Source organism: Hemicordylus capensis, chromosome 4 (genome assembly GCF_027244095.1).
Source record: "Hemicordylus capensis ecotype Gifberg chromosome 4, rHemCap1.1.pri, whole genome shotgun sequence".
Lineage (NCBI taxonomy): Eukaryota > Metazoa > Chordata > Lepidosauria > Squamata > Cordylidae > Hemicordylus > Hemicordylus capensis.
Genome location: NC_069660.1, coordinates 55,275,237 through 55,303,155, shown reverse-complemented (window position 1 = coordinate 55,303,155; position 27,919 = coordinate 55,275,237). Strand labels below are relative to the sequence as shown.

The following is a 27,919-nucleotide window of genomic DNA, read 5'->3' as shown; positions in this document are numbered from 1 at the left end:
TGCATACATATTTTTAGATACATGCACCCTGAAGAACATGCTCACAGCTCCAATACTGACTGCTCATGAACTTTCCTAGAAACATAGGAAGCTGCCATATACCGAGTCAGACCATTGGTCCATCTAGCTCAGTATTGTCTACACAGACTGGCAGTGGCTTCTCCAAGAAAGAATCTCTCTCAGCCCTGTCTTGGAGATGCCAGGGAGGGAACTTGGAACCTTCTGTATGCAAGCATGCAGGTGCTCTTCCCAGAGTGGCCCCATCCCCTAAGCTGAATATCTTACAGTACCCACACGTAGTGTCCCATTTAAATGCAACCTAGAGCAGACCCTGCTTTGCTTAGCAAAGGGGGAAATCCATGCCTGCTACTACAAGACCAGCTCTCCTCCCTTAGGTCCTGCTAGTTAGATGGCAGTCAAAAGGAATCCCATGCACAGCTTCCAGAGCATTGCTCCCTTTAACAAAGGGTAACACTTAAGGAAGCTGTCCGTGAGGATTTGGCATTCCTCCTCGGCTCAGAGCTACATGCTTTCGGTGTGAAAAGGAAAAGGAGCAATGCCCACAGGTTTTGTAGCACAGCCCTATTAATTATTTTTTTATTCAAAGCATGGAGTGCTATGAAAGCTACACACATTCTCTCTCAAAGCATGAAAGAGTGAGTAGTTCAAAAGCTAGAATGGAAGCAAGGAGCCCTGTACCCTTTCTCCATAGAGTAGCCCTGTCTTAAAGAAGGGCAGTGCATATGGCTCTATTCTCACCTATAGCAGTTCCCTTCCCCCAATGTAGCACCTAGTGCTAATGAGAAACTGCTGCTAAACTGCAGATTTTTGGAGTTTCTGAAGACCCTTTCAAAGCCACACATGGATTGTGTACTTCCCACCTTCCACCCCGTTACTAGTCCTGTTTTGTTTTCTGAGTGGGGAGTGCAGAATATTGCCTAGAGATAAAGAGAGACTGAACTAAAAGCAACATAAGATACAAGTGGTATCCACTCTCTAAGGCTGAATTCACACACATGCATGGTCAGTCCAGTCAGTCACTGCAGTATCACGTGACAATTTCCATGCCTGAAACCACCACTACCACAGATCAAGCATCCACATCACTACAAAACACACAATTCTTTCAATGGAAGCAGTTCACACACATGCTGTTGAAAGTAATCAAGTGATGTACATGCACAGGGGAAGCACTTCCATTTCACTGAGATTTCTGCATGGTAAAACCATGTCCAAACTTAGGCAATAATGATGAACAGAGACAGTGTTAAATGTGCCTTCACCTTGGGTGGCTTGACGGTGTTCCGGGGAGGAGGCAGCTTCCAAGCAGACGGGATCCTCCACAGAGGCTTCACTTTAATGTCTTCATACAGATTCTCCTTAACAGGATCTAGAGAGGGAGAAAAGTCTCTTGAAGGAGACAAAGAGGACTCCAAATCTACCACACATGCATGTAAATTAAGGCACAGCCTGGGCCAGTGCCTCATCCCAGCGACCGAGTCAAAAGCAAAGCCAAAACATGCACTCAAAAATCCCCACATGCTCCTTCTCCTTAACTCACTGCTTCACAGCAAAGAAACATTATTTGATCACCATCCATAAATGTGCTACCCAGTGCCCTCCAGAGCTAGTAAGATGACAGAGACACTTCCTCTAATGCACAGGATTCTTTAGCCCTTTTACAGCTTACACTAGAGGCTGCAGTTCATGGAATCTCAGTTGAACACATTTATGGTTCCCCCCCCTTCGGAAAAAACAGCGGGGTATGCATTTGTCTGGTGCGAGGGAACATAGGAAGCTGCCATATACTGAGTTAGACCATTGGTCCATCTAGCTCAGTACTGTCTGCACAGACTACCAGTGGCTTCTTCAAGGTTGCAGGCAGGAGCCTCTCTCAGTCCTATCTTGGAGATGCCAGGGAGGGAACTTGGAACCTTCTGCATGCAAGCATGCTGGTGCTCTTCCCATAGTGGCCCCATCCCCGGAGGGGAATATCTTACAGTGCTCACACATGTAGTCTCCCATTCATATGCAACCAGGGCAGACTCTGCTTACCAAAGGGGACGGGTGACTGACAGCAGGGCGGTGGGCTTCCTCCCTACTTTTGTCCTCATAAGCATGCACACCTGCGACTCCACATGAACGTAGAACATACCAATAATGTCCTCATAGAGGTTGTCTTCCGACTGCGTGCAATAGAGGCGGATGCTTGTGGTGCCGTTCAGTTCTTCATGGAGCTTTTGGTACTCCATGGCTGCTAGCCGGTTTCGGTAACCCTGGATGTCCTCAAATTCAAAGGACTTTCTGTAAGCAATGCAGAAGAATGTTTCATCATCACACAAGTGTCTCAGAGAGGCAGGAATGTGACATGAAGTGTCTACCTCCCACCCTGTATTAAAAGGTTTACAGTTTGAGTATCCCTTATCCGGGCATCCGAAATCTGGAATGCTCCAAAATCCGGACACCACACAGTAACAAAAACAAAAAACAAAACACCTCAGCTCACTCGCTCGCAGATTCCCAGTTTTGCTGCTTTTAAACACACAGTCAAAACTTACTTATTTCAGAAGGCTGTTAGTTAAAGGGGTTTTGTCTGTAATTCTCTCTAGTTGCGGCTCTGTTTTTATTGTGCAGCTTTAAAATGTTTTTTATGTTCTCGCTTTGGCACTAGAGGGAAAAGGGAAATCCCCCTTCCTCCACTCCCTGCTCAATCTGGCACCTGCTCTGTTGGCATCTGTTTTGGCACTCTGGATCCCAAGCCCAAGGTATCTCATTATGCAAATATTCCAAAATCCAGAAAAATCTGAAATCCAGAACACTTCTGGTCCCAAGCAGTCCAGATAAGGGATACTCAACCTGTACTAGACTTACCAGGGTTTACTAGAAAGGTTGATTAGGCTAGATAGAGCAGGCTTACATTTTATTTTTCTTTCTGCAAGTGTTTATTAAACAGAATTGTCCTTTTGGACATTTTAGGAAAAGTACTGTTAAGTAAAGATTTATTTTTGGAAAAGTTCTATCTATGGTTCTCATCAACCAGAATGTACAAAGGCAAAGCATAAGAAGAAAAAACTCAATTTTGCTCTGATCTACCCCCCGCCCCCGAAAGCCTGAAAAGCAACATTTTGCATTCCAAAGCATAACCAGATTCAAATGAAGGACAGAGTTGACAGTTCCAACACCTTTCATTCTCACACCTATACCCAAAATGCCACAAGTCCACAATTCAACAGAGAATTAGGCACACTTAATAGCTGCTGCTCTACATATCCTGGACATTCAAGGCTGCTAGATAAAAAGCAACTTGAAATGAATTCCCTTCAGATTCTCAGCCAGGCAAAGTGGATTTCATGAGACAAATTTTGACTATCCTTGGTAACCAGGCCAAGTTTCGTGCTTGTGACCAACCTTGATGCTTTGCTGACAGAGGGCTCTGAATTCATGCTGAAGTGCTTGGAGTGCCTCTGGGAAGTTGAGCCCCTGCTTTCCTCCCCAACACTGAGACAGGGAAGTGGGGGAGGGGGCTTCTGTTATGTTCAGCTTCATGCTTGTCATAGGTGGGAAGCATGCTTCTCCCAGTGACTGCAGCAAATGAATGTGTGGACCTCTAGTTTGCAAGATTTGATGACTGCATACAAATGTAAGTCTGTGTATACCCTACACGTCAATGTAAAATTTGCCCCAGGATAACCCACATTATGCACTAAAAGCTGAATTCTACTATCTGAATATCATAAAGTCTAAACAAGTTTTGCAACGTAAGCAATAAGGTGCTGCCTACACACTTTCATGATTCTTCACAACTAAGAGATCTTCCCATAAAAGAAAGAAAAGGTTTCAGTTTTCAAGTAGCTGAATTCTATTTCAATATCAAATTCTGTATTTGTAGGGAATCACTACAAGTCACAGGATTTGTAGGGAACCACAGGATTCCATGCCGATAACACTATACCATACACTAACCAATGGTGGGGAAACAATGTCTCTACTGGGCTAAATCAGATTTATTTATTTATTGTTGAATTTGCATTCCTACTCAATAGGGTTGTTCTCATGATTCTAATTAGGGTAGGAGAAACATCCTATCCAAGTTCAGGAGAGGTGCACACTCCTGTTTTCCAATTGTCTGTGAGAAAAAAGCAAGGTGGGAGGGGGAGGAAGTGAAGAGATCATCGGCTAAGCAGCAGCTGGGTCAGACGGCTTTTCATCCTACCTCATTAAAGACCTGGCACAGCAGCTGCATAGGACGGAGCCCTCCAATCTAGCTGCTGCTTAGCAGGTGATCACTTCCTCCCTCTCCTCCCTTGCTTTTTTATCACAGGTAATTCGAAAATGAGAGAATACACAGCTCCCTAACTTGGGTTGGCTCTGCTAGCCTAACTAGAATTGTGTGAATGAGCCAAATGTATGGTAGGATTCCCTTATGTATTTCTACACCAACATCAAAGTGATTGAATTGAAAATTTCTTAAAATGGTGGGGAGGAAATTCTTCAGAACCTTTTAGATAGGACTGGGGAGACCCAGGTTCAAAACTCCACTTAGCGATGATGTTTGTGGAGTGACTTGGGGCAGGCACTCTCTCTAGGCCCACCCTATCTCACAGGTTTGTTGTGACTGTAAAACAGAAAAAGAAAAATGTACATCACGTTGAACTCCTTGGGAAAATCAGCAAGATAGAAATGTAATAAACAAACCAACCAGATGGAGGTGTGTATGCCTGGCTATTCCTGTGCATGGGAACCTGATGGCACTCTTCACCTGTGTTCCCTCTAACAGGGATTCCCAGATGTTGTTAACTACAACTCCCAGAATCCCCAAGCAAAACCCACTGCAGCTGGGAATTCTGGGCGTTGTAGTCAACAACATCTGGGAATCCATGTTAGAGGGAACACTGCTCCTTACATGTTCAGGCTGCAATCCTATACAAGTTTATTGTGTGTGAGCCCACTATACAATCCTGTACAAGTTTACTGAATGTGGTTGAGGAAACGGCATTGTGGCTTCAGGCGCTAAACACTGCCCTGTGTATGTTCTCTGGCATATATGTATGTAAAAGCATACATGCCAGGCAAACTGCAGATGCGCAATGTGCCTAGCACTTCCTCGCAACTCCACACGCTGCAAGAGCCCCCCTTTGAACATCTGCAAAGGACTTGTGCCGATTAAGGACGTTAACCTAGCAAACTGCCATCAGAAGACCCATCACAAGATCTTATTTACAAAAGGAACCCAAGAAAGCAAACCTGCATGTCAAGGTGATTTCCAGAGGCTTTCCTCCAGGTACCCCCACCTTTCAAAGCTGGTGGGCGGCTGCCAGGGAGAGAGCCTTTAGGTTGTGGTGCCCTGCCTTTGAAATGCTCCCGCTGGGGAGGCTCACTGGGTGCCAGCTTTGCTGTCTTTTTGGTAACAAAGAACTTCTTATTTTCCTAAGCTTTGTTTAGTTGTGGTAAGAGCTAGTTTTATTCAACTTCTGTGACGTGATGTCTATACAGAGCAGTTCTGCTGTTTTATTTGTTATTATTTGAATATGTCATTTTAACTGTTGTTAGATGCTTTGGAAGGGGCAAAACAAAGCTCAAGGGTGGAGTATAAATCCCTCAGACAAACCACTCCTGCTTACCTCTTGGATCTGCCTCGGATTCCTCTGCCAGTTACTCTCTGCTCAGGATCACGGGAAGCTGCTTCAGGGCAGCCACCATTGCAGCAATGACCTGGTGGCTTCCGCTCAATGGGGCCTCCGTTAGGGATGTCTGCATGGTCCCTTTCTGACAAGTAGCGGAAAGTCCTTCGTGGTTTGGGCACTGGGTTGATGGCCGACTGCCTTTCCTGGCCTTCGACATCACAGTAAATGTTCTCCAAGCTCTTTGCTGGAGCCACATTCAGCTCCTTCTCTGTTGAGCTGCAGCTCTCCCGTTTCCTTTTCAAATCCAATGCTACAGCAAGGACTTTGTCCGCAGAAAGGGCTTCTATCTGTTTCCAAATGTCCCGAGAAGTGTAGAAGTTCCCTGGGGGCAGCCTCTCTCCTTGCCAGTCATCTTCATCTTCTTCTCCTTCAGATATCACGCCATTGGGGAATGGCTCAGCCACAGGGCTCTCTGGAGCCTCATGGAGTCTCTCAACCTCCTCTTCAGTCACAGAACAGAGATGGGAGTTTTCCCGGAAATCTAGGCCAAGATTCTGGACATTTGCTAGCCCTTCAATCTTCCTGCCATGCCCAAGACCTGCTGGCTGCTGCACCTTGCCTTCATGGCCATACTTGACCCCAAAATCCTTGGGTTTCTGCCTTTCTTCCAGGCAGCTCTCTTTTGTCCGACCTTCCCATTGAGAGATCTTTTGCTTTATGTTCCGGCAGTGGCTACGAGACAGGGTTTGCACAGCAGAACGAGAAAAGCTGGTGTCTGCACTTCCTGTGGGGTGCATGGCAGGCGAGCAACATTCACTACAGCCCCATCACCGCATGCTGCCTCCAGCCCCTTGCAGGGTATCTGATATCTGTAATTCCAAATCAAGGCCCTGTTCATCGCCAATCAAATCTCACTTTGCAGAATGATCCAACTTCCAGACTGAAAGGGAACACACATCCTGATGCCACCCTGCAGAAGAAAGTCAGAAAATATCCATCAGAAGGAAGGCACAAACAGCCTTTCCACACATTAAAGTCGTTCTCATGAACCAAGCTGGGGAGGGTTGGTGGGTAGGCAGGCTCCTACCTGCTTCAGTCTACCCTCCCCAGTAGGCTCTGCTGCTCGCGCAGCACACAAGTGGCGCTGCAGCAAGTGGCAGAGCCGGGAGTTAGAGGAGGAAGTCCCCCAGCATCACACAATGCACTGCACCAGGGTTTCTCCACTGCCAGGTGCTCTTGACACCTGACTTTGTGAACGTCCACACATTCTAGCTTTGTGAACTTTAAAAAGCTAAGTTCTCATTAAAATATATATATATTTAACACTTTTCAACAAAGAGGTTCTCAAAATAGTTTACAATGGGGGCCTGGCGGGCCTTATAACACTCTTTATTCCGGCTTGGAGACTCAAACGATGCAGTTTGTCACTACAAAGTCTCAAGTCATTGGAATGAACTCTCTGAGGGGGTATAAGAGCCTCCTCATCTCTGGTAGGCTTTAAAAGAGTTCTGAAGGCTCATTTATTTAGGCAAGCCTTTGACCAATTGTAAGTTAGTTGTACTGCTGTTTTAATGTTTGGTTTTTAACTGTGGTTCCATGGTTTTATTTTTGTAAACTGCCATCGTACATTTATGTGTGGCAGTATAGAAATGTAATAAAATAAAAACAAAAACCAAATAAAACACACTCCTGTGCCTTGCTTCATTTGCTGCTCTAGATGTAGCTTGACTTGCACCCCATGCTTCCCTCTGGCCCTTCATGTCCAGGTCCTGACAGACTGTAGACTTTGATTGTTCTTAGTGTGGAAATGCTGCCATAACTACAGTTCCAGAGTCATTTTAGTTAGTAGCAATCAGTATACTTACTGACAATTAGCAAGACTTCCCAGAGCAGTGATTGGGGCTGAGACTGCCTTTGTTTCGCAAACAGGAAATAGGGCGAGACAGTGATGCAACCCTCCCATAGCCACTGCAGGCAGAGGTGGCAGAGACAGGCTTGTGTTCACCCCACACCCTGCATGGTGATGACAGTGCAATGAGGTATTTTCCCATCATTCGCACAGGTGTGTATAGTATCCTTCCAGCCTCAGTATTGCTCCAAGCCCACCACAGCTGCAAGACCATCTGCTCTGAAGCAGATTATCAAAAATGCTTTTTGGGGTCCTTCAGATGGGAAAACTGCAGGAAGGACATATCCTGGAGTTTTATGAGGTTTGCTACAGAATATGTACTAGCACCAACAAAATCTTTGTCACTGCCTTCAAGACAGTTCCACAGTTAATATCAGGAACAGCTGGCTACCACAAACACCAACGAGCGAGAGATTTTCCCATATCTGTATGATAAGATATGGAAGGGCTGATTTTGAGGAGTGGTGTCTTTACATCAGCCAGACTCCAAGTTGACCTGAAGGTCCTTCTGCCGCCTCTCTCAGGAGGGAAGAGTCTGGAACTTGAACTGTATCACCAACTGCCAAAGGACAGAAGAGACTTCCCCCCCCACCACACACACACCCAATGCATGCCTAATTATATTATGCCTCTGTGTACCTGCATATTGTACCTAATTATATTGTACCTCTGTATGGATTTTAATTGTAAGTCATTCTTAACTGAAAAGTGAAGTACAGATATAAATTAGCAAGTATAACAGGTGCAGCATGCTGGAAGGTTCTCATGCTAAGAAAATAACTGCCACCAGCAGGTAACAATGAACAACTGTCACACCAGAAGCTACAAGCGCCAGCAACAGGGAGATTTCACAGTTCTTTCTCCACTTATGGAAATATCCAGCTGTAATAACTAATGGAGGACTTGCAGGAATATTGAGCAAAGGCTGGAGTGCAGAAAGAGGCATCACAGTGAGTGGGAGGGAGCCCTCTAGTCACTGGAGGTTTCGCTCACCTATAGGCTTCTGCACCCACCCTATGCCTGCCCACATCTCAAAGCTTGCTGTCGAGTCCTTCAGCCCACGTGGAGATGCCCAGCATTTGGCAATGCTCACTCTGGCAGCCAAAGCTCTCCCGCATTTTGCCAGGCTGTTCCATCTCTTCACTTGCTGCAAGAGCTCCCTTCCCCCCAGAGCTTTCAGGAGAGTCCACCCTAGCCTTACACAGAAATACTATAAATAGGCCAGCCTCAAAACATCCTGAGCATCTGGGAGTCACCCTCTTCTACGCCCCCTCTGCACAGCAGTAGCAGAACGGACCCTCCATAACAGGTCGGCACTGAGCGATAATGCTCTCTCAAAAGGAACAGCTGCTACTATCCCTGAAGGCCGTGGAGGCCCAGAGGAAAGGGAGGATGGGCTGTTGTGGGTGGGGTGGTGAGAAGCAAAGAACAAAGAAACCCACTAGGCTCACTACTGTCTGCTTCACAGCTCTCACCATAGAAGTATATACTGGCCGGCCGGCCCTAACCCAAGCTGTTTCTTCCCCCACTGAAATGACACTTATCCTGTCCATTTCCCTTCCTCCAAGGCTTCTCAAACTTGGGTCTCCAGATGCTGTTGGACAACAACTCCCATCTTGCCCAGCCATAATGGTCTTTGGCCATTTGGGGGATGATGGGAGTTGTAGTCCAACAGCATCTGGAGATCCAAGTTTGAACATCCTTGTGTGCCTACCTCTTTTCAGGGCCAGGCCGCTACAGAAAAACAACATGGATTTGCTGAGTGTGTCAATTAACCTTTACATAAGAACAGCCTTACTGGATCAGGCACAAGGCTCATTTAGTCCAGCATCCTGTTTCACACAGTGGCCCACCAGATGCCTCTGGGGAGCGCACAGGCAAGAGATATGTGCATGCCCTCTCTCCTGCTGTTGCTCCCCCTGCAACTGGTATTGAGAGGCATCATGCCTCTGAGGCTGGAGGTAGCCTATAGCCATCAGACGAGTAGCCATTGATAGATCTGTCCTCCATGAGTTTGTCTAAGTCCCTTTTAAAGCCATCCAAGCTAGTGGCCATCACCCACATCCCATGGCAAAGAATTCCATAGATTAATTATGTGCTATGTGAAAAGAATACTTCCTCTTGTTGGTCCTAAATTGCCCAACCTTCAGTTTCATGGGGTGACCACTAGTTCTAGTTTTGTGAGAGAGGGAGAAAAAAATTCTCTGTCTACCCTCTCCACTCCATGCATAATTTTATACACTTCAACCATGTCTCCCCTTAGTTGCCTCTTTTCCAAAGTAAAGAGCCCCAGATGCTGTAGCCTAGCCTCATAAGGAAGGTGCTCCAGGCCCCTAATCATTTTGGTTGCCCTCTTCTGCACCTTTTCCATTTCTACAATAACCTTCTTAAGATACGGTGACCAAAGCTGTGTGCAGTACTCCAGATGTGGCCGCACCATAGATTTGTATAAGGGCATTATAATATTAGCATTTTTATTTTCAATCCCCTTCCTAATGATTCCTAGCATGGAATTAGCATTTTTCACAGCTTCCGCGCACTGAGACGACACTTTCAATGAGTTGTCCACCACGACCCCAAGAAGTAAAAAGTGCACTTCCCGCATCCTCCCGTCCTTGCTGCCCCGCCAAGTCCCACCCATTGTCTGGGACAGTGGCTGTCGCTGGCTGGCTGCGGGCATGTCTGTCTTCATCGGTTATTTTATGTTTCCCTCAGCTGCTCATGCTCGAATGGAGAGTTATTTAACTCTTTCCCCTCACGCTATGGTCCTCATGATAAGCACTTCTCCTTGTAGGAGCTTCCCCACAAGGCGGCACTGAAACAAACAGTCATGCAAGGGGGAAGGGTTAAATATCTTTCACTGCACACCATGGTCCCAGTCCTTATTGTCTCCCTCCCAATGGCTGCTACTTACATTTGAAAAACACAGAGGAACAAACAGTGATATTTCATGTAACATGCAGTTTGGCCCTTGGCTTTGGCCTCTGAGGGCAGGACTAGAAGGAAGCAGATTCAGGCTGGGCAACGGGAAGAATTTCTTAACTTATAATGCTGTTTGACAATGAATAATCTTTTGGCAAGTCGGTGAGTTCTCCTTTGCCAGAGGTTTTCAAACAGAGGCTGATCAATCTCTCAGGGATGCTGCCGCAGTTTCCTGCAGTGTGCACACAGTTGGACTAGGAGACCTTCAAGGTCCCTTCTAATTGTAACTTTTGACTACTGTCAGTGTCAAAGGCCACGGCAGTGAAGTTAGAACCCAGGTTGGGAGAGGAGGCATGTTTTGGGCAAGCCAGAGACTGAGAAAAGGCAATAGCAATAGCACTTACATTTATATACCGCTCTATAGCCGGAGCTCTCTAAGCGGTTTACAATGATTTAGCATATTGCCCCCAACATTCTGGGTACTCAGAATGGCATCAGGAGGTTAGGCAGTCTAGTATGAGTCCTTTGCAGATTAGGGGGAAAGTTCAAGCAATGACTTCACACAGTTAAAGCAGAATAAAAACCACAGGATCAAACCCGAAAATGAGGATGTTAGTTACACAATCACTTTTTTTTTTAAAAAAAGGGACACACACAAAACAAGTGAGCTTACGGTAGCCCACAAGCATCAAGAAGCAGTCTTCTCCATTCTAGTTTGTAACACATTGAAGAGAGGTGTTCGTAACAAAACTATGGCCAACAGGAACAAGTGGCAGCACAATGAGATGAAAACCCATAGGCAGGCACTCTCAAACACTGGAGCCTGCTGGTCCTGGCAGAGTGCAGGGGATGGAGATCTACCCAGTAGCAGAAGCAACTAGCCTGGCACCGTTCCCAGAGTGGCAGCAGGAAAAGACAGTACACACACTCAGTTGGAGAGCCCTGACAAAGAGAGAGCTCCCAAACACAGCCCCAAGTAGCCCCTTCTGCATGAGGAACAATGGTGCCATTCTCTAGATCCCAGCATCAGAAGACCCCTGCCTGCCCCAACTAACTGCTCTCAGTGATTCCCTCAATAGGCACACCTACCCTCCTTGCACTCCACATATCTTGTTGAGAAAAGTGGCAGGCTTAATGTTTGCCATATTCACAACTGATGCAAGATGCATGTATTGTACACTTAGGCGTTTGTATCAAGCACAAGAAATAGTGTAAAAAGTGGCCTGAAAAGTGCCCCTAGAGGCCAATACCCCATGCATCTGCGGCAAAGAGAGGATATATGCTGCTCTGTAATGTAATTTTAGCTTTCTTTTGTATAGGTTTTTTTTTTTAAGCATCAGGCCTGCAAAAGCGAAGATTACGCTTTTAACCTGCTAGAGAAGGCTTTTGGTCCCACTATGTATGTGTCATTGTACAGACTCCACAAGCATTGGATTCTGCTGTTAAGCAGACATCCCCTCCAGACACTCGGTGATAATCATTAATCAACGTCTACTACAGGGTAATTGCCTGGCCCAAAACTGGAGGTTAATTTGGCTGAGGGGAAAACAGCCTGGGAGGCATTTTCAGGGGAGAACAGGCTAGCATGGGAGGAGATAAGCACCTTTCCCTCCCACCAACTGTCCCCTACAAATGCCCCTTCCACCTCAGTTCAGCAAACAGTGGTTTGGGAATATACATTTGCCAAGACAATGTGTAGTTCTAACCTCAGCCTCACCTGCAATGAGGATTAGAGTAATGACCTTCTTTAGAAGAAACCTCTTGTTAAGAAGACTGAAATAATGCACGTGGAGCTCTTTGAACACTCTGAAGTAAATATTTGAGTATGATTATCATCATCAGCTAGGTTGAAAAGCCATGTGACACAAACACAAAGGGAAACAAGACTTCATGATAGATACTGCTGATTTGCATGCTTCTGATTTGGGAAAATCAGCTCTCTTTGCTGAGAAGTGAGGATTTCTCTACACAGACAGCTGCTACCACAGTATAGTCCCAAGAAGATGGGAATAAGAATCAATACAAGTTGCAATTACACTAAAACCTCTGCAGGTTTACCACCTATTTCCCTTATCTTGGGATGCAGACCTTGCCAGAAATCGCAATCTGCGTGACTCATTGGAGAGGAAGAGCATTATGGGCCTGGCTTGTGGATCCAAAGTGGCAAAGTGGCAACAACTACTCACCAGTGTGAATCTCACCAGAGAACTTCTTCTCTGACTGGGTCTGAGTGTGGGAAAGTGATAGCTCAACTAGATCAGTCCCAAAGTCAGGTAGGAGGACCATGCAAAGCTGGTTCCACTCCTGCAGGTCCACACAGGTGACATGGCTGAAGACACCCAACATTTGAAAAGGCAGGGTAACTCTGCAATTGGAGCACATGCTGTGATGAGGTCTCTTTGTATATATATACAAATCTGTCTCCAACCTTAAGTGCCCCACAGAGCTGCAATTAGCAGGACATTTTGAGAAAAGCCATCGCACTTACAACTGCAGTGCAGACAGGCCTACATGCTGCATCTTCTGTGCATCGTGGACTTTGTCTTCTTGCCAGCTGACTCTGTGGAAGCAGTCTCAGCTGGAAAGATGATATTGGGGGTGGGGGAGGGAACAGCACCCTCCTGGCAGGGTCTCTCTCATGTGTCCTCCAGCAACATGTCTTTGGTCTTTATCTTTATCCCAGTTCATAGCAGTTACTTGGTATATACAAGATCATATATGGTAGGCAACTGAGACAGGTTTGCTTCCCAAACAGGCAGTCATTCATTTTTTAGAATGATGCAGCAGCTTATGCCTTTACCAACAACTTCAAAGATAATGTTCACACAGTAGTTGAATTCTAAAGAAAGAGCTGGCAGAACTCATGCTGACCAGCCTTGACAGCTGCCCTCAAAACCCAATTTCTAATAGGCAGAAAGATGGAAAAATCACCTTCCATCCCTTTCCTATGATCATGGGGACATGATTTTGGGAGATAAGATACACACAAGGAGATGGATGGGTGAGCTGTGGTTATGTATTACATTTTAATCCCACCTTTCTTCCATGGAACTCAGAAGCATACATTAGGCAGTCTCCCATCAAGGCATTAACCAGGACCAGATCTGCTCAGCTTCTGCAAGGTTCAGGTGCCTTCAGATTATGTCCTAGTTACTCAATAATTAGGGAAAGGCACTTTGGACATGCTTATGGCTTTCCCCCGCTATTACGACTTCACTTTCCCTGATACTGTGCGCAACCCTAGCACAAATGAAGCCCTAGATAGAAAGCCAGTTTTAGTATTTTGTCACCCAAGACAAAAAGGCTGACCCATAACCCTGATCCTCCCCATCCCTCAATAAAGGGCCATCCTCTTCCAGAAACTACAATGAAACACTTCAAAGATTGCTCTAGGCATGCACAGTACACACTGGCACCCTATAGCAGCTCCATTACTGCAGCACTACTATATGGTCTCCAAGATGGCACAGACCTACAGGAACTACTCTAGGAAAGCTGTGCACAATACTCACACCCAGTAAAATTTGGGAGGAACTTCCCCCTCCCACCACTCACAGCCCCTACCTCATTTAGCCAAAAAAAAAAAAAAAAAGCTTTCAAAAAGACAAGATCTGCCTCTTGAGCTTGTGGCTCAGTTCTGAAGCATGGTAAGGATGCCTGTCTAGCTGTTCACTACCACAAAAAGAAGTGGGAGGAAGCTCCCTTATGGCTTTCTCAGAACAAGCTGAGCTTCTCAACTGGTTTTTAGAATGTATTCTTGAAACCTGTTTTGGTTCAAATACAGTCAGATTCCTTTCTGCCTGAGGGGAAAAAACCCATGGAGTTTTCAAAGATTTGCACCAGTTAAAGTGTTGCAAAGTATGATGCAATAGTGCAATGGTTTCATCCCAAGAGTAAAGGGTTGTTCAATGATTCGTTGCAGCCTGGGTGGCCATTCATATTTTCTGTCCACTCCAATGTGTTTTCAAGGCAGGGCATTTTCCAGATTACACGCTGCCTAGCCCCGCAAACTGTGCTGGGGGAGAGGGGGACAAAAGGAGTAGGAGCTGCACCCCGAGGGCTGTGAGGCTACAGCCTGATCAAGTGGGCCCCGCTTTGCAGCGTCACCCAAGGGCAGAGGAGGAGGCGGCAGCGCAGCAGCAACCTCCCATACCTGCAACAGGAAGGGCACAGCGGAGTAGGGGAGGAGGTGGGCGGGCCCAGGGGAGCCTGCAGGGGCAGCACAGGTGGTGGCGGAGAGCAGGAGGAGGAGCTGCTGCGCAGCCAGCCTGGATGGGCACAGCACCCCGCCCCACTTTGCCCTCACCCCATCCGCAGGAAGGGCAGCTAGGAGGCAGGCGAAAGGGCTGCATGCTCTGCTGCTCCAGCTGGTTTGGGCCATATCCATGACCTCGCTCTGCGGACCTGGCCGTCCTATTCCATGTGCCTGCGCCACCAGCCACACTTCTCTCCTGGCTCGCTCATCCATCCCTCCTCTACTGAGCCTCTTCCCGTCCCCTGCCTTTTCCACTTCACTAAAATCATCACACTGTGTTTTGAACCATCCAAACACCACTTCATTGCAGCCCATTAAAAATGGGGCACGCCTCCTAAAAACGGAAAGATACAGCTACTTTCCTGCAATGCATTTACAACATTGTAGGGGTGCAACACAGCATTAAAATCTGAAACAGGGCATGGTAAATATGAATAGCACCCTGCTGACAGTGCAGCGAGTGCGATGTCAAAACACTGGCAATACGGAGGGACACTTATGGGATACATTGTGAATCTGTGGCAGTGGGCAATCTGGAAAACACCTATGTGAATTAGCTAGCGCTTCCTCTTGCCTTAGGCACAGCCCACATGGGTGTCTATTTAGCTTCTACACCTGAGAGAAAGAACAGAAACACGTATTAACTTGCATGGGCTTGCAAACCAGGTGGCACAGCTGCCATCAAGGGAGGTGACTTTGTCCTGGAAAAGTCTACCTTTCCATTCTGGTAAGATGCGTAGTAGAAAGTTGCTGGCCCAGCCTTTATTTTTAAAAGAGAGTTGCTGTCTCACACACTGGCAGACAATCTCACCAAAAGAATTCAATTCAGACTCTCCCAAACACCATCATGCGGTTCACTGAAATTCCACCTCAAAAGGATACAGTCAGCAGCAGTTCAAAAGCAACAGACTTATGAACTGCAAGATTTGCACTTCCCAGAACTGCAAAACTGACCTACACGTGGTTTATTTTAGATGTCAGCAAGGCCCTTCCAGATTGAGACATGGACATGGTTGAATCTGAGTCTATCAGGTGAGGCAAGGAACACACACATCAGCATTCTGGCTCTTTCCTAATCAAGGAAGGGTTTCCCCATCATAAATTCCCCAGACTTGTTTCTATGTAGGAAAACCCCAGCCATCATTATAAAGTTCCTTCAACTATAATGAGAATTGGCCTTTTCAATTTCAGAATAAGTGTAAGCATAAGAAATTGAATCAAATCATGGCCTTCCCAGTAAAGGTTACAAAATTTGCGGCAAGCCCTGCTGATCCAGAACTGGCCTCAGCAGCTATCACAGGCAAAGTTATTCAAATTAGTCCAAGTCATGCAAATATATATATATATATATATATATATATTCTCAAATCCATTGTCTCATAATAAAGATTGAGTAATAGAGACTATTAGCACATATATATCCTCACCTCAACCTGTGATTCAGATTCTATGCTGTCAGAGAGCACCTAACAAATCCTGTTCAGATTACATTGGTTTTCGTCTGATTTGCATGCAAATAATATGGATATAATTTATAATATATAATATGGATATAATTTAAGAAGTTATAATATATAATATGGATATAATTTAAGAAGTTATAATATATAATATGGATATAATTTAAGAAGTTTTGCTCTTCAATTACTAGCCTCCTGAAACACCACGAAGAAGTTTCATCAACTGATCTTTCAGGTACTTTCATGTTAGGGCTGTTTGATGTCCTTTGTTTTACAGCATTATCCCTTAATCAAGAAAGTTACAGCCCCACAGAACATGTCCTTTATTTCAAAACACTTCCGCTTCAGGGAAAGTTAGACAACTCTTGCATGGGTTCTTTTGGAAGTTTAATCCAGCAGGGAAAACTCCTCCACACAAAGGTTACAATCCTATTTATAATTACCTGGGAGCTGAATCCCATTGAACTCAGTAGAACTCATTTCCAAGTAGACATGCATAGGATCAGTCTGAAAATTATTTCTACAACCCTTTCCCCATCTGTTCTTTCCTTCTATCTATATCCATTTTTCAGTTAATCCTGACTGTATTTTTGCATGCTGAAGCAGTCTTGTAAATGTTAAGAACAAAAGAAGGTACCTTATATCAAGTCCACATGTATCGAGAAACCACATGTAGTAGCCTATTCAAATGCAAACAAAAGTGGATCATGCTTAGTAATGGGGAGAATTCATGCTCACTACCACAAGACCAGCTCTCCTTCCAACCTGAAACTAACTGGTACTTGAAAGTGATCAGCATTGTCAGACTACTTTGAAAAAACTGGGATTTGGGTACACAATGAGGCACTCACATAACCGCTTCACTATGTGGCCCAACTCACACCACAATCACTCAGCCTACGGGTCAGCCTGTTTTCAGGGTTGTGTGATAAAAAGGGATTGAAATGGCAGCCAGGTTTCCTACAATAAGCACAAGAAAAGATTCCACCCCACCCACCAGTTTATTGATTGATTAGATTATATATACTGCCCTGAGCACTACGGTAGTGGAGCTGTGGGATATAAATATTTTAAAGAAATCAATATAATATCCTGCCTCTCTATATGCATGCTCAAGGCAGCTAATAAAATCAACACTCCACAGAACAATTAACATAATATAAGAACAGCCTTGCTGGATCAGGCCCATCCAGTCCAGCATCCTGCTTCAGACAGTGGCCCACCAAATGCCTCTGAGAAGCCCACAGGCAAGAGGTGAGGGCATGCCCTCTCTCTTGCTGTTGCTCCCCTGCAACTGGTATTTAGAGGCATCTTGCCTCTGAGACTTGAGGTGTCCTATAGCCACCAGACATAAGAATATGTATAGCAAGCACCTAAATCATCAGATGGAAAACTGGACAGCTGGTTTTGCCCCCCTTCTCCATTGTTGGCAACTGATGTCCTAGAAGTGATGGCAAATGAGGGCTGATAGCAAACGAGAACAGGGTTCAGTCTCTCCCTTTGCTGCTGGGAGTTGTGTTCTTGGATGACTGCAGCAGTAGTGAAAAAGAATGACAAACACTACCTCAAGGAAAACACCGCTCATAAAGAGACTTGAAATGACCGTGGCCTCAGATTTAGTTATATCATACTCAAAACATGTCAGGAACAACAAATTATTCTGGAGTGCTTTTATAAACAGGTTTCCCAGCCATTTTTAAGGTTTGTCTCACTTTATTGGATTTTGAGCATCAGCAATGAACTGGATGATGATTGGCATTCACAATGAAAAAATTCACAAGACACAGATTTGGAGACAGATCAGCAATGCAAGGGTGGGGGTGGGGATCTCCATGCTGCAAGGCTCAAAAAGAGATCGCCCTTTCTATTATCAAGTGTTCTTACCATATGAAAGACAGGCAAGCTCTAATATATTTCCAGCACAGAGAGCCAGAACACATTTTAAGCACTTTCCATGCAAAACTTCCCAACAGGATTCAATTTCCTGAAGCCACGAGTTCCAAAACGAGAGCACTACCAGCATTCTTGGATATTGCTGCTCCCCTCATTGTTGAGGCTGAGCCCACCCAATGAAAGTACGTCTGCGTCTGTATGAACCTCCCTTGCTGCAGTCCTTCTATCACAGTAGAATGGTGGAACAAGGCACTAGCACACGTACACATCGTCTCATATTACCAGGCTGCACATGCAGGAGCCAGCAGAATGCACACAAATTAATTCCTTGTGATCACAGTCAGCTTTCCAAGTCACTTCTTGAAACTACCCTTTCAAATACACTCTTGATTCTTAACTCTTTGAGAGAAGTCTGCCTGCCATCCACCAGACACATCAGTCGGAACAAAAATGCTGAAAATATGCCAAATGCCCCACAATCCTTCAGAAGTTCAGGATCACGATGATTTGGTGATTTTACATTTATATTCCGCTCTTCCTCCAAGGAGCCCAGAGCGGTGTACTACATACTTAAATTTCTCCTCACAACACCCCTGTGAAGTAGGTTAGGCTGAGAGATGTGTGACTGGCCCAGAGTCACCCAGCTAGTATCATGGCTGAATGGGGATTTGAACTCGGGTCTCTCCGGTCCTAGTCCAGCACTCTAGCCACTACACCACGCTGGCTCATGTTAGCTCATGCTTCCCTGCCCTGCAGTAAATGATGCCTGTCTATACAACCTATTCTCATTCAGAGCATTCCCCACCAGACCTAAGACAGGGAAGCTATTCCCACGATCACTGGAAAGCGGGCGAAGGGAACTTAGCCTGCTTTCCAGTGGTTGTGGGAACCACCGGGCTCACGGGTGAGCCTGGTGCTCCCAAGGCAGCTAGGCCGCCTAAGTCACCCTCCCCTTAAACGAGGTTAACAGAGTGAGTGCTCCATTGATTTCATTTTGTTGCTCGTATGTCGCTGCGGTGTGTGGAGACACATGAGTAGACCCCCAGCCAGGAAGCTGCAAGCAGCCTCCTAGGCTCAGGGATCTCTCCAGGATGCCCCGTGCGGGGCCTCCTGGAACTTCCGAGGGCCACACGGCCCCCGATGCCTGCAGCCCCTGCTGGCTGCGTGATGGAGCTGGCAGTCATGTGGGCGGCTGATCCGGCCGCCCAGCTACAAGCAGCTGCTCGTCTGCAGGGAGAGCAGGCTAAGCCCGCTCTCCCCGCAGAACCCCCTAAGGCGCTTCACACGTGTCATGTGACGTGCCTCAAGGTCTGGAGTCTGCTTTGGAAAACCTTGTTAGAGTGAGACTAAATGTTATTTGAAATTCTTCTAGAACATGGATTCCCATCCGTTTTTTGGATTGCACCTTAATATCAAGAAAACAAACATATTGACAACTGCAGATAATACACAAGTCAGAGTGAAGATCAAAAATGAGGTAGTTGATGTAGTAAAGGAATGTATTTTTCTTGGCTCTAAAATTGATCAATGTGGTGACTGTAGCCCTGAGATCAGGAGGCATATAGCATTTGGAAGAACCGCAATGATCAGCATGAGTAAAATCTGGAAGAGCAAAGATATTAGTCTCCTAACCAAATACAGATTAGTTAATGCAATAATAATTCCAATAGCCACATATGGCTGTGAAACTTGGACTTTGAAGAAGGCAGATAGGAGAAGGATAGAGGCTTTCGAGATGTGGTGTTGGAGGCAAATGTTTCGTACCCCATGGACAGCAAGAAGTATGAATAAGGAAGTTTTAGAGTTAAACCAACAATATCGCTAGAAACTAAGATTACCAAACAAAGACTGACATATTTTCATCATGTAATGCAAGCTGATTCACTCAAAAAGATAATTATGCTGGGAATGATCAGTGGGAATAGGAGACGGGGACAGCCTTGTACTCAGTGGCTGGATATTATAAAAAATGACACTGGGATGACCATGGCAGAATTAAAGGAAGCTGTACGAGATAGGACAGCATGGAGTGCATTGATCCATAGAGTGACCGAGAGTTGGACACGACTAAATGGAGAGAGGGAGAGAGAGAGAGAGAGTTGGGAACCCCTGTTCTAGAATTTTCACAAAGGCCAAGAACAGAACCAACAGTTTTTCTGAACAAAGGCATGCCATGTACTGGAAATGATGGAAGCTTCTCAGACATGCTACACTCCACAGTTCTTATCTCTGGTTCAGCACATTACTTCAGTTTACTTTGGCATCTCCAAATCCCCAGTACTAGCACCAATGTGGGATAAGGAAACATGACGACAGAAAAGAGATCAGGAAAAGGGATGGAGGTAGAGGCAATAACACATCTCAACTCAAAAAGGTTTTCTTCAGTTACCCAAGGATTACAATGGACCTACACCCTCATTCATGAAGTTCAGAGGCAGGAGGTGTATCTAGGGAAAATAGCGCCTAGGGCAAGCACTGAAATTGCACCCCCTGTCCAAACATCTGACACCCATCTTTCAGATAACTTTACCATAATATCAGCTAAAAAAATACAAGTCAGGCTCATTAATCTTTTAATATTTCAAAAACTATTTAGCAGTGGTCTTAGCCAGACCAAAAAATGCTGGAAAAATACAAATTTCAGTATGCTGCAGCTCATGAAATACCCAAATACTACATGGAGGTGTACTTGGAAAACTACAGAACTGCCTGTCTAATTCTCTACTATGCATTGTAGCACCATTATTACATACATTTTAAAAATAAATGGAGAATTTGACTTTTCCCAGATACTCTGTAAATAATTAAATGCTATGCAGAGTAAACTGTGTCACTGCTTGGAATATATTCTAGTCTTTCAGAAAGACAGTTAAATTGAGAGAAAGCGAGCAAGAAACTCCCAGTGGTCCTTAATATTAAGGATTTCACACTGATTCAAAGATAAACTCACCATTAATAGCCATATTATTAAGACATCACATTTAACTCACTTATCACAAGAAGCAAAGTAAGAGCAAATGAATACAATCCTAGCCCATAAGCTTCAGCTCAGTATTCACAGGCCCTGATTCTCTGTACATAGTGCCAATCTGAATACAGTGGTCCCTCTACTTACGAAATTAATCCGTTCCGAATGCACATTTGTAAGTCGAAAAGTTCGTAAGTCGAAAAGTGGTTTCCCATAGGAATGCATTGGGAACGGATTAATGCGTTCCAGAGCCTAGAAAAAAGACCCAGACCCCCAGTAAGGCTTGCAAACTGCACAGGAACATTTCTTTTCAAGAATAAACAGGCAGTAAACAGGCAGGCAAGTCAAGGAAACCGCATGTAAAATTCATAAGTCGAGGAAACCCCATCTAAAAATTTGTAAGTCGAAAAAACCGCATCTAAAACCGATCTAAAACTGCCGTTTGTAACTCGAAAAATACTTATGTCGAGTAGTTCATAAGTCGAGGGACCACTGTATGTGTACAGTGTCTTATATTAATTTTTTAATTTTCCCCCCTGAGCCCCTTTGGGGGGCTTCCTAAAGGCTGGGGGGGGGTTGCAAAGGTTCCCCCTCACCCTGCTGGCCTCTAGGGCCTTGTAGGGACCATCTGAGAATGTGCGATGGCCAGTTTTAAAAAAATATATATTTTTTTTAAGGCCACTGAAAACAAAATGGCCACCGTGCATGCTCAAATGGCCTCTGGAAGGCCTGGAATGACCTAGGGCCTCACAGAGGCCATTTGAGCATGCACGGTGGCCATTTTGTTTTTGGCAGCCATTTTTAATTTTTTTTTTTTAAACAAAATGGTGCCCCCCTTCAAGTGGCACCCGGGGCACATGCCCTGCCTGCCCTACCCTAGATACGCCTATGTTCAGAGGAAAGGTGTGGAATGCTACTGACATCCTTCCTGCTGAGGGCACATCCTTCATAGTCAAACCATTAACCTCAAGTGACTCAATTTCACAGTAAGATGCACGTTTGTTCATTAAAGTAATGGAGAATGCCAAACTGCCTCATTAAGATGAAAGTACAACTCCATTTGAGAACTTCTAGAGAGGTCGTTAAGTTAGTTACAGAAAAAATGAGATTTGTGGCATCTTAAAGAGTAACACATTTATTGTAGCATAAGCTTTCATAAACAAAACACATAGACTACAGTCCACAAAACCTTATGCTACAATAAATGTGTTAGTCTTTAATGTGCCACAAGATTCTCTCTTGTTTTGAAAAAAAATAGTCGGGAGATGCATATTCCACAAAAGATTCAACCCAACAGAGAAATGACTGTTCTTGAGTTCCCTTTATCTCCCTTGTTACAGGATTTTTCTCTTACATGGGAAGAGCCAAGTTGATGTTCAGCATGAACCAAAAACTATGTGACAAGATACAACCAGCAAAAAATAAATAAAATCACAATAGTAGTGGGTCCTTTTCAACTATTCAAGATCAAGATCTCCTGTGATTTGTTTTGCTAATTAGAAGACCTATGGAGCTGCTTTGAAGATCAAGTAAGTGGCAATCTTGGAGAAAGTGTTTAGCCCTTTCTTCCTTTGCCCTTAAATCCATCCTCCCCACAAGCTGTTAGTAGCACCAAGTGGCGAAAGGGATGGGGTGTAGATGCTTTCTCTGTTGTTTCTCCCTCCATGGAGCTACAGAAGCTTTGTGGCAGGGGAGGGGGAATCATTTACTTTGAGGAAGGGGCACACGAGAAAAGTATTAACTCTCCACCACCACCCCACTCAAAGCACCACTTTACTAGATCTGCAAAGCAGCCCTATGGGGCTGCTAATTAGCAGAACAAAAAAACCACAACAGACTGTAATTTTGAATCATCCATTTGGTTCTTGGGTTTCTACATGGAATGTGTGTCCAAGGATGGCTCACAAGTCCTCACACAGGCGAGCAGAGTCCCATATTAACTGAACTTTTTCCCAGCTGCAGCCCACCCCTGACCCTCAACATCATCACAGGAATCTGTGAAGGCTGTGTATGTATAACATCCATTCATACAAAACATTTCTCCAAATAAGAATGTGCCTGAGAAGAAGAGCGGTTGCTTGAATGGAGAACAAGTTGTTCTAGTAAGAAGTAATCTACTTACTTTCCTTTCACTTTCTACAACTGGACTAAATTTGGTTCAAACCAAGGTCCACACATCAAAATTTATCAAATGTTTACGTGTCCGCCACCTTGAATTGGGGTGGATGACATCATCACAAACTACACCATTGGGACATCCCAAAAATGTGTCCCTACAGCTGTAGCAAATTTGGTTCAAATAGGTTAGGCAGTTCAGCAGTTAGCCCACTTGCACCTCAAAAGTTTGCACATCTTTCATATTGAATCAAGGTGGATGACATCACCAAACTACACCATTGAGGTGTCCCTGTGTGTCACTTACTAAAACTGTACCAAATTTGGTTCAAATCAGTTAAATAGTTCACAAGTTAGCCCACTTGCACCTCAAACATTTATGCATCTGCCATCTTGAATTGGGGTGGATGACATCATCACAAACTACGCTGTTGAGGTGTCCCTACAACTGTACCCGATTAGGTTCACATTGGTCCAGACATTGAGAAGTTGATTGCGGTGGGGGTGGGCGGGCGCATGGAATGCTCGGTGATCTCATAAGCTTACTGGAAAGTAGGCTAAAAACGAAGGGTATTACATGAACTGGTTTTATGGTTCCACTTACTGAAGAACAACCAGTGTAGAAACTGAACTTTGGCTGTTCCTATTTCACTTCTTATTACCAGAAGCCTCAAGCTGGTTCTTAAATGCAGTGCTGGTGCCAGGTTTGTGGGGGACCTCAGCCAAGTGTCTTTGTAGGTACCCTCAGTAGTACTGGAGGGCATCCTGCTGGATGCCATCTTTTTATATCTATAATACAATGTCTTTGTGTCACTGAACACAATGGAGGGGCACTGCATAACATACAAAGGAAGATGGCAGCTGCCAACACAGCTATCAAAGAGTACTTTCCGTTGCCACCATTAAGGTAAATCCCCACAAGGCTTTGGAAGAGCCCTATTGGTGGTAGTGACAGCAGCTCGGAGAGTTCCTGTACTGGCAGCCCCCATCTTTTTTCAGCTATGGGTCCTTGGCCAAGTTGGCTGACACACCAGTCCTGACTCAATATTTCATGATTGCTCAGAGAAAACCCACAATGCTGTTTTGCTTAGGTACCTGGAGAAAATCACCAATTCCATTCAGGTGACCCAGCAGATTTCAGAAATCTTCTTTAGGAAGTAACAGCCATTTTCCTATATTCAGATTCCAGGTAGCAGGATCAGCCAAAACTTGTACCACAAGCTTCCTGCTTTGTATGCAGTGAGCCACTAAGTAGTAAAAGGGATCATATTGTCCTCCCAAATCCCAGAAGGCTCCATTCCCCAGGAAGCCCTCTGATACTGATTTTGGTCTGGGTATGAATGCTTCCAAGTCAGGCCTGGATTGTTGCCTGGGCAACAGCAAGACTCTGGCCTTGCTTGTGTAGCTCCCTAGAATTTTTTTCCTGCATTTTAACTCCAGCCTCCTTAGCTTGCAATTATGTATTCAGACCCTGCCTGCAAATGACTCTGCCTCTGGACTGACCCTCCTGTTGATCCATCCCAGCCCACTCCAAGTCCAATCCCAATCTTGTTAGAGTTTATCTTTTCAGCAATCTGTGGTTGATATCAAGACTAATGTTGTGCTGGTATAGCTAGTGTTGTGAACACACTTCAAATTGGTGCAATTTTAATCTATCTCCCTTTGAAGCAGACTGCGACTTCAAAAAATATGTCTCCAAGGGCTGCATGGCCCTCAGGGACACATTTTTGGCAGTTTTAAGTTGGCTTTAGTAGGAATGAGAGATCAACAAAAAATTTCCCCCATTTTGAAGTGTGTATACAGTGTTAGCTTCACCCGTGCTTCATTAGTCTGGATGTCAGCCACTGTGCTTATGGACCTGGGTTGACACCAGGCAGACTTTATGTCTTTTGCCCTTTAAAGTCACTAGTGTAGCAGCATGTGATTGTTACATACATGACAGGCACAAACTCTAAACCTGACCATTTCGCACAATACTGCATTTTGTTTGATTTCTTGTGATGTAAACTGTCGAGTTTGGTGCTTGCCACTTTCTCCATACAAACTATGTACCATGAGAAGAAAAGTGAATTGGAAGTAGTGGCAACCACAACAATGCATCTGGAATATCTGCATACAGACTTACAGCACAGAGAAGAGCAGATGATAACAGTGTTCCCTCTAACAGGGATTCCCAGATGTTCTTGACTACAACTCCCAGAATCCCCAGCTGCAATGGCTTTTGCTTGGGGATTATGGGAGTCAACAATATCTGGGGATCCCTGTTAGAGGGAACACTGGATGACAATAGGAGGAAAGGACCAGCAGCCACCTTTGCAATCCATTCTATCCAAGTGAGAATAAAACAGAAGAGTCTGCCAGGTAAGAGGGCAGTGCTTTCCAGTAAAACCACAGGCATGCTGAACAGTGTCCTCAGGCCACACTGACACCAGTGTGAACATCTTGTCTCTCTGAAGGCAGAGAGGGACCAACAAAGCCTCTTTTGTTTGCAACCCCTGCTAACTTGGCAAAGAGGCACCTTTTAACGTGGTGATTCTCTTTATTTAGCAGGGGGAGAGTAACTGGCCCTAGCCACTCCCAGCACAGAACCTCCAGGGACTGTGGCTGGTGTCTATCTTATGTTTCTTTTTAGATTGTGAGCCCTTGGGGGACAGGGGTCCATCTTATTTATTTGTTATTTCTCTGTGTAAACCGCCCTGAGCCATTTTTGGAAGGGCGGTATAGAAATCAAAGCAAATAAATAAATAAATGGCACCTATTCTAATTAGCACTTAAGATTCTGCTGCTTTCTTCCAGGTCAGAAGTTCTCTCCATGCTGAAAGTAAAACACTGTAAAAGTCAGTATAGCCAGAGTGATTCATACATTTGGGGGCTACCCTGTTGACCTCTGTCTGCCTGGGGGAAGATCTCAGAGCTCTGCTTCAAGAAAACACAGCAAGCAAAGATGCTGAGTCAGTGTTCAGAATTCCAGCTCTAGCATGGCAGCTTCAGTCTTGTAAAAGAAGCAGAAAGCATTTTCTGAAAGTATTATACTTATATCCCACTCTTCCTTGAATCTCTGAATGCCTTACATGATGTTCGTGAAAATCTCCTATCCAGGCATTGATCAATTCTATATCTGCTTAGCTTAATCTCCGAATGCCTTCCATGGAGATCCTAATAATCTCCTATTCGGAACTGAAAGGTTCATACTTGCTTAGCTTTGACAGTGCTCCCAGAACATTCACAGGCATGCTCCATTCTCTTTGAGGCGGGGCGGAGGGGGGCAAGGTGGGTAGGAATATAATACTCTATGGCCCTACATTGGACACCACACATGCAACTCTTACCAAATTCCAGTTCTGTAAAGAAACCTAATACTAGCTAAATTCTCAAGAGACTTTGGGACCATTCCCTAGAGACGTAGGATTCTCCAGAGACACAGGAGGCAGATCCAACTTGCCTCTTCAAGAAATAAAGGCCTCATTTTCTTGCTGTGTCCTTCAAACCCAGCATAAAACCCCTCAACCCAGCAGGTATCAAACCAAGCGACCTTCCTAGTGGAACATTTGTTGCTGCCTGTGATCACACAAAGAGTGAAATCAAATGTCAGACATGACTGACTTTGGGTGAATCAAAAAGCAGAAATGCTGTCTCCCAGCTGACTCCAAAGCACGTACTCAGCTCTGCCAGCCCAGGCAAGGAAGAGAGCCGAACAACACTTCCTGTGATGAATCTTTCCCTTGCAAGTAGCAGGGATTGCCAAATGAACTGGAGACTTGCATCACAGTGGTAGTGAAATAATTGTACTAATCAGTCATGGGATAACATGAAAGTACAGCAGCTCAGCCTGAGAATCACCAATGACACATGTCTACCACCATGAAAGAGCCACCTTAAGTGGCGCAGTGGGGAAATGCTTGACTAACAAGCAGAAGGTTGCCAGTTTGAATCCCTGCTGATATGTTTCCCAAAATATGGGAAACACCTACATTGATATAGGAAGATGTGATATAGGAAGATGCTGAAATTGAAAGGCATCATTCTCACACTGCGTGGGAGATGGCAATGGTAAACCCCTCCTGTATTCTACCAAAGGAAACCACAGGGCTCTGTGGGCGCCAGGAGTCGAAATCGACTCGACGGAACACTTTACTTTACCACCATGAGAGTGCTATCCTGTCTCTTAAGTCAGCGCTGCAGCAATCACAGGAATAACATTATTTGAGTAATGACCTGTTGTGTGTGTGTGTGTGTGTGTGTGTGTGTGTGTGTGTGCGCGCGACCATAGAACATCATCCTAAATTACTTGTTAAAAGGTTTTGTAAATTGTGGTCAATGCAAGTCACTTAATGGTACTAGAGAAAGACATGCTGTTATGGTAGCTCCAGGTCTTAACACTCACATCAATTTCGGAGGATGAATACAACTGAAGGAAGCCTGGACGGGTGCACGGCTGGGGGAGTCAATCATATGACTTGTCTCTGGGGGGGCCCCCAAGGCAGGGGGCCCCCAGTCAACTCTCTCCCCTTGCCCTATTATAGTTACGCCCCTGGCATGCACCTTTGGAACAGTGAAACCTCCCTGTCTCCTTTGTTTTGCCATGTCTTTGTTTTGGGAACCTTCTTTTTTTTTTAACTGCAGTATATAAATACTTATAATTATACTATTATTTTATTTAATGGGGCAAATGGTGTACAGCCCAGAGCCTTTTGGATGGGTTGGTATAAAAATGTAACAAACAAAGCAGAGTCTTAATGTGAGAATCTCCATGGCAGATTCTCAAAAAGGGAA

General features: G+C 45.0%; 1 protein-coding gene across 6 annotated transcripts in view; it reads right to left on the bottom strand.

Annotated features, from left to right (window-relative positions):
• The window catches only part of DENND2C (DENN domain containing 2C), a 76,530-nt gene that overhangs the window by 36,560 nt on the left and 12,051 nt on the right, over positions 1–27,919 (bottom strand). For 3 of the 6 annotated variants that reach the window (XM_053249863.1, XM_053249861.1, XM_053249867.1), the window contains exons 2-4: positions 5,622–6,594; positions 2,156–2,304; positions 1,284–1,390 (exon numbers count right to left, since the gene is read on the bottom strand). In XM_053249863.1, coding sequence (XP_053105838.1) covers positions 1,284–1,390; positions 2,156–2,304; positions 5,622–6,421 — 1,056 coding nt within the window. In that variant the 5' untranslated portion in view covers positions 6,422–6,594. Of the gene's footprint in view, positions 1–1,283; positions 1,391–2,155; positions 2,305–5,621; positions 6,595–7,489; positions 7,834–7,854; positions 8,317–24,241; positions 24,357–27,919 lie in introns of those variants that run through there. The other 3 variants (XM_053249866.1, XM_053249865.1, XM_053249864.1) reach the window with 3 other exon arrangements.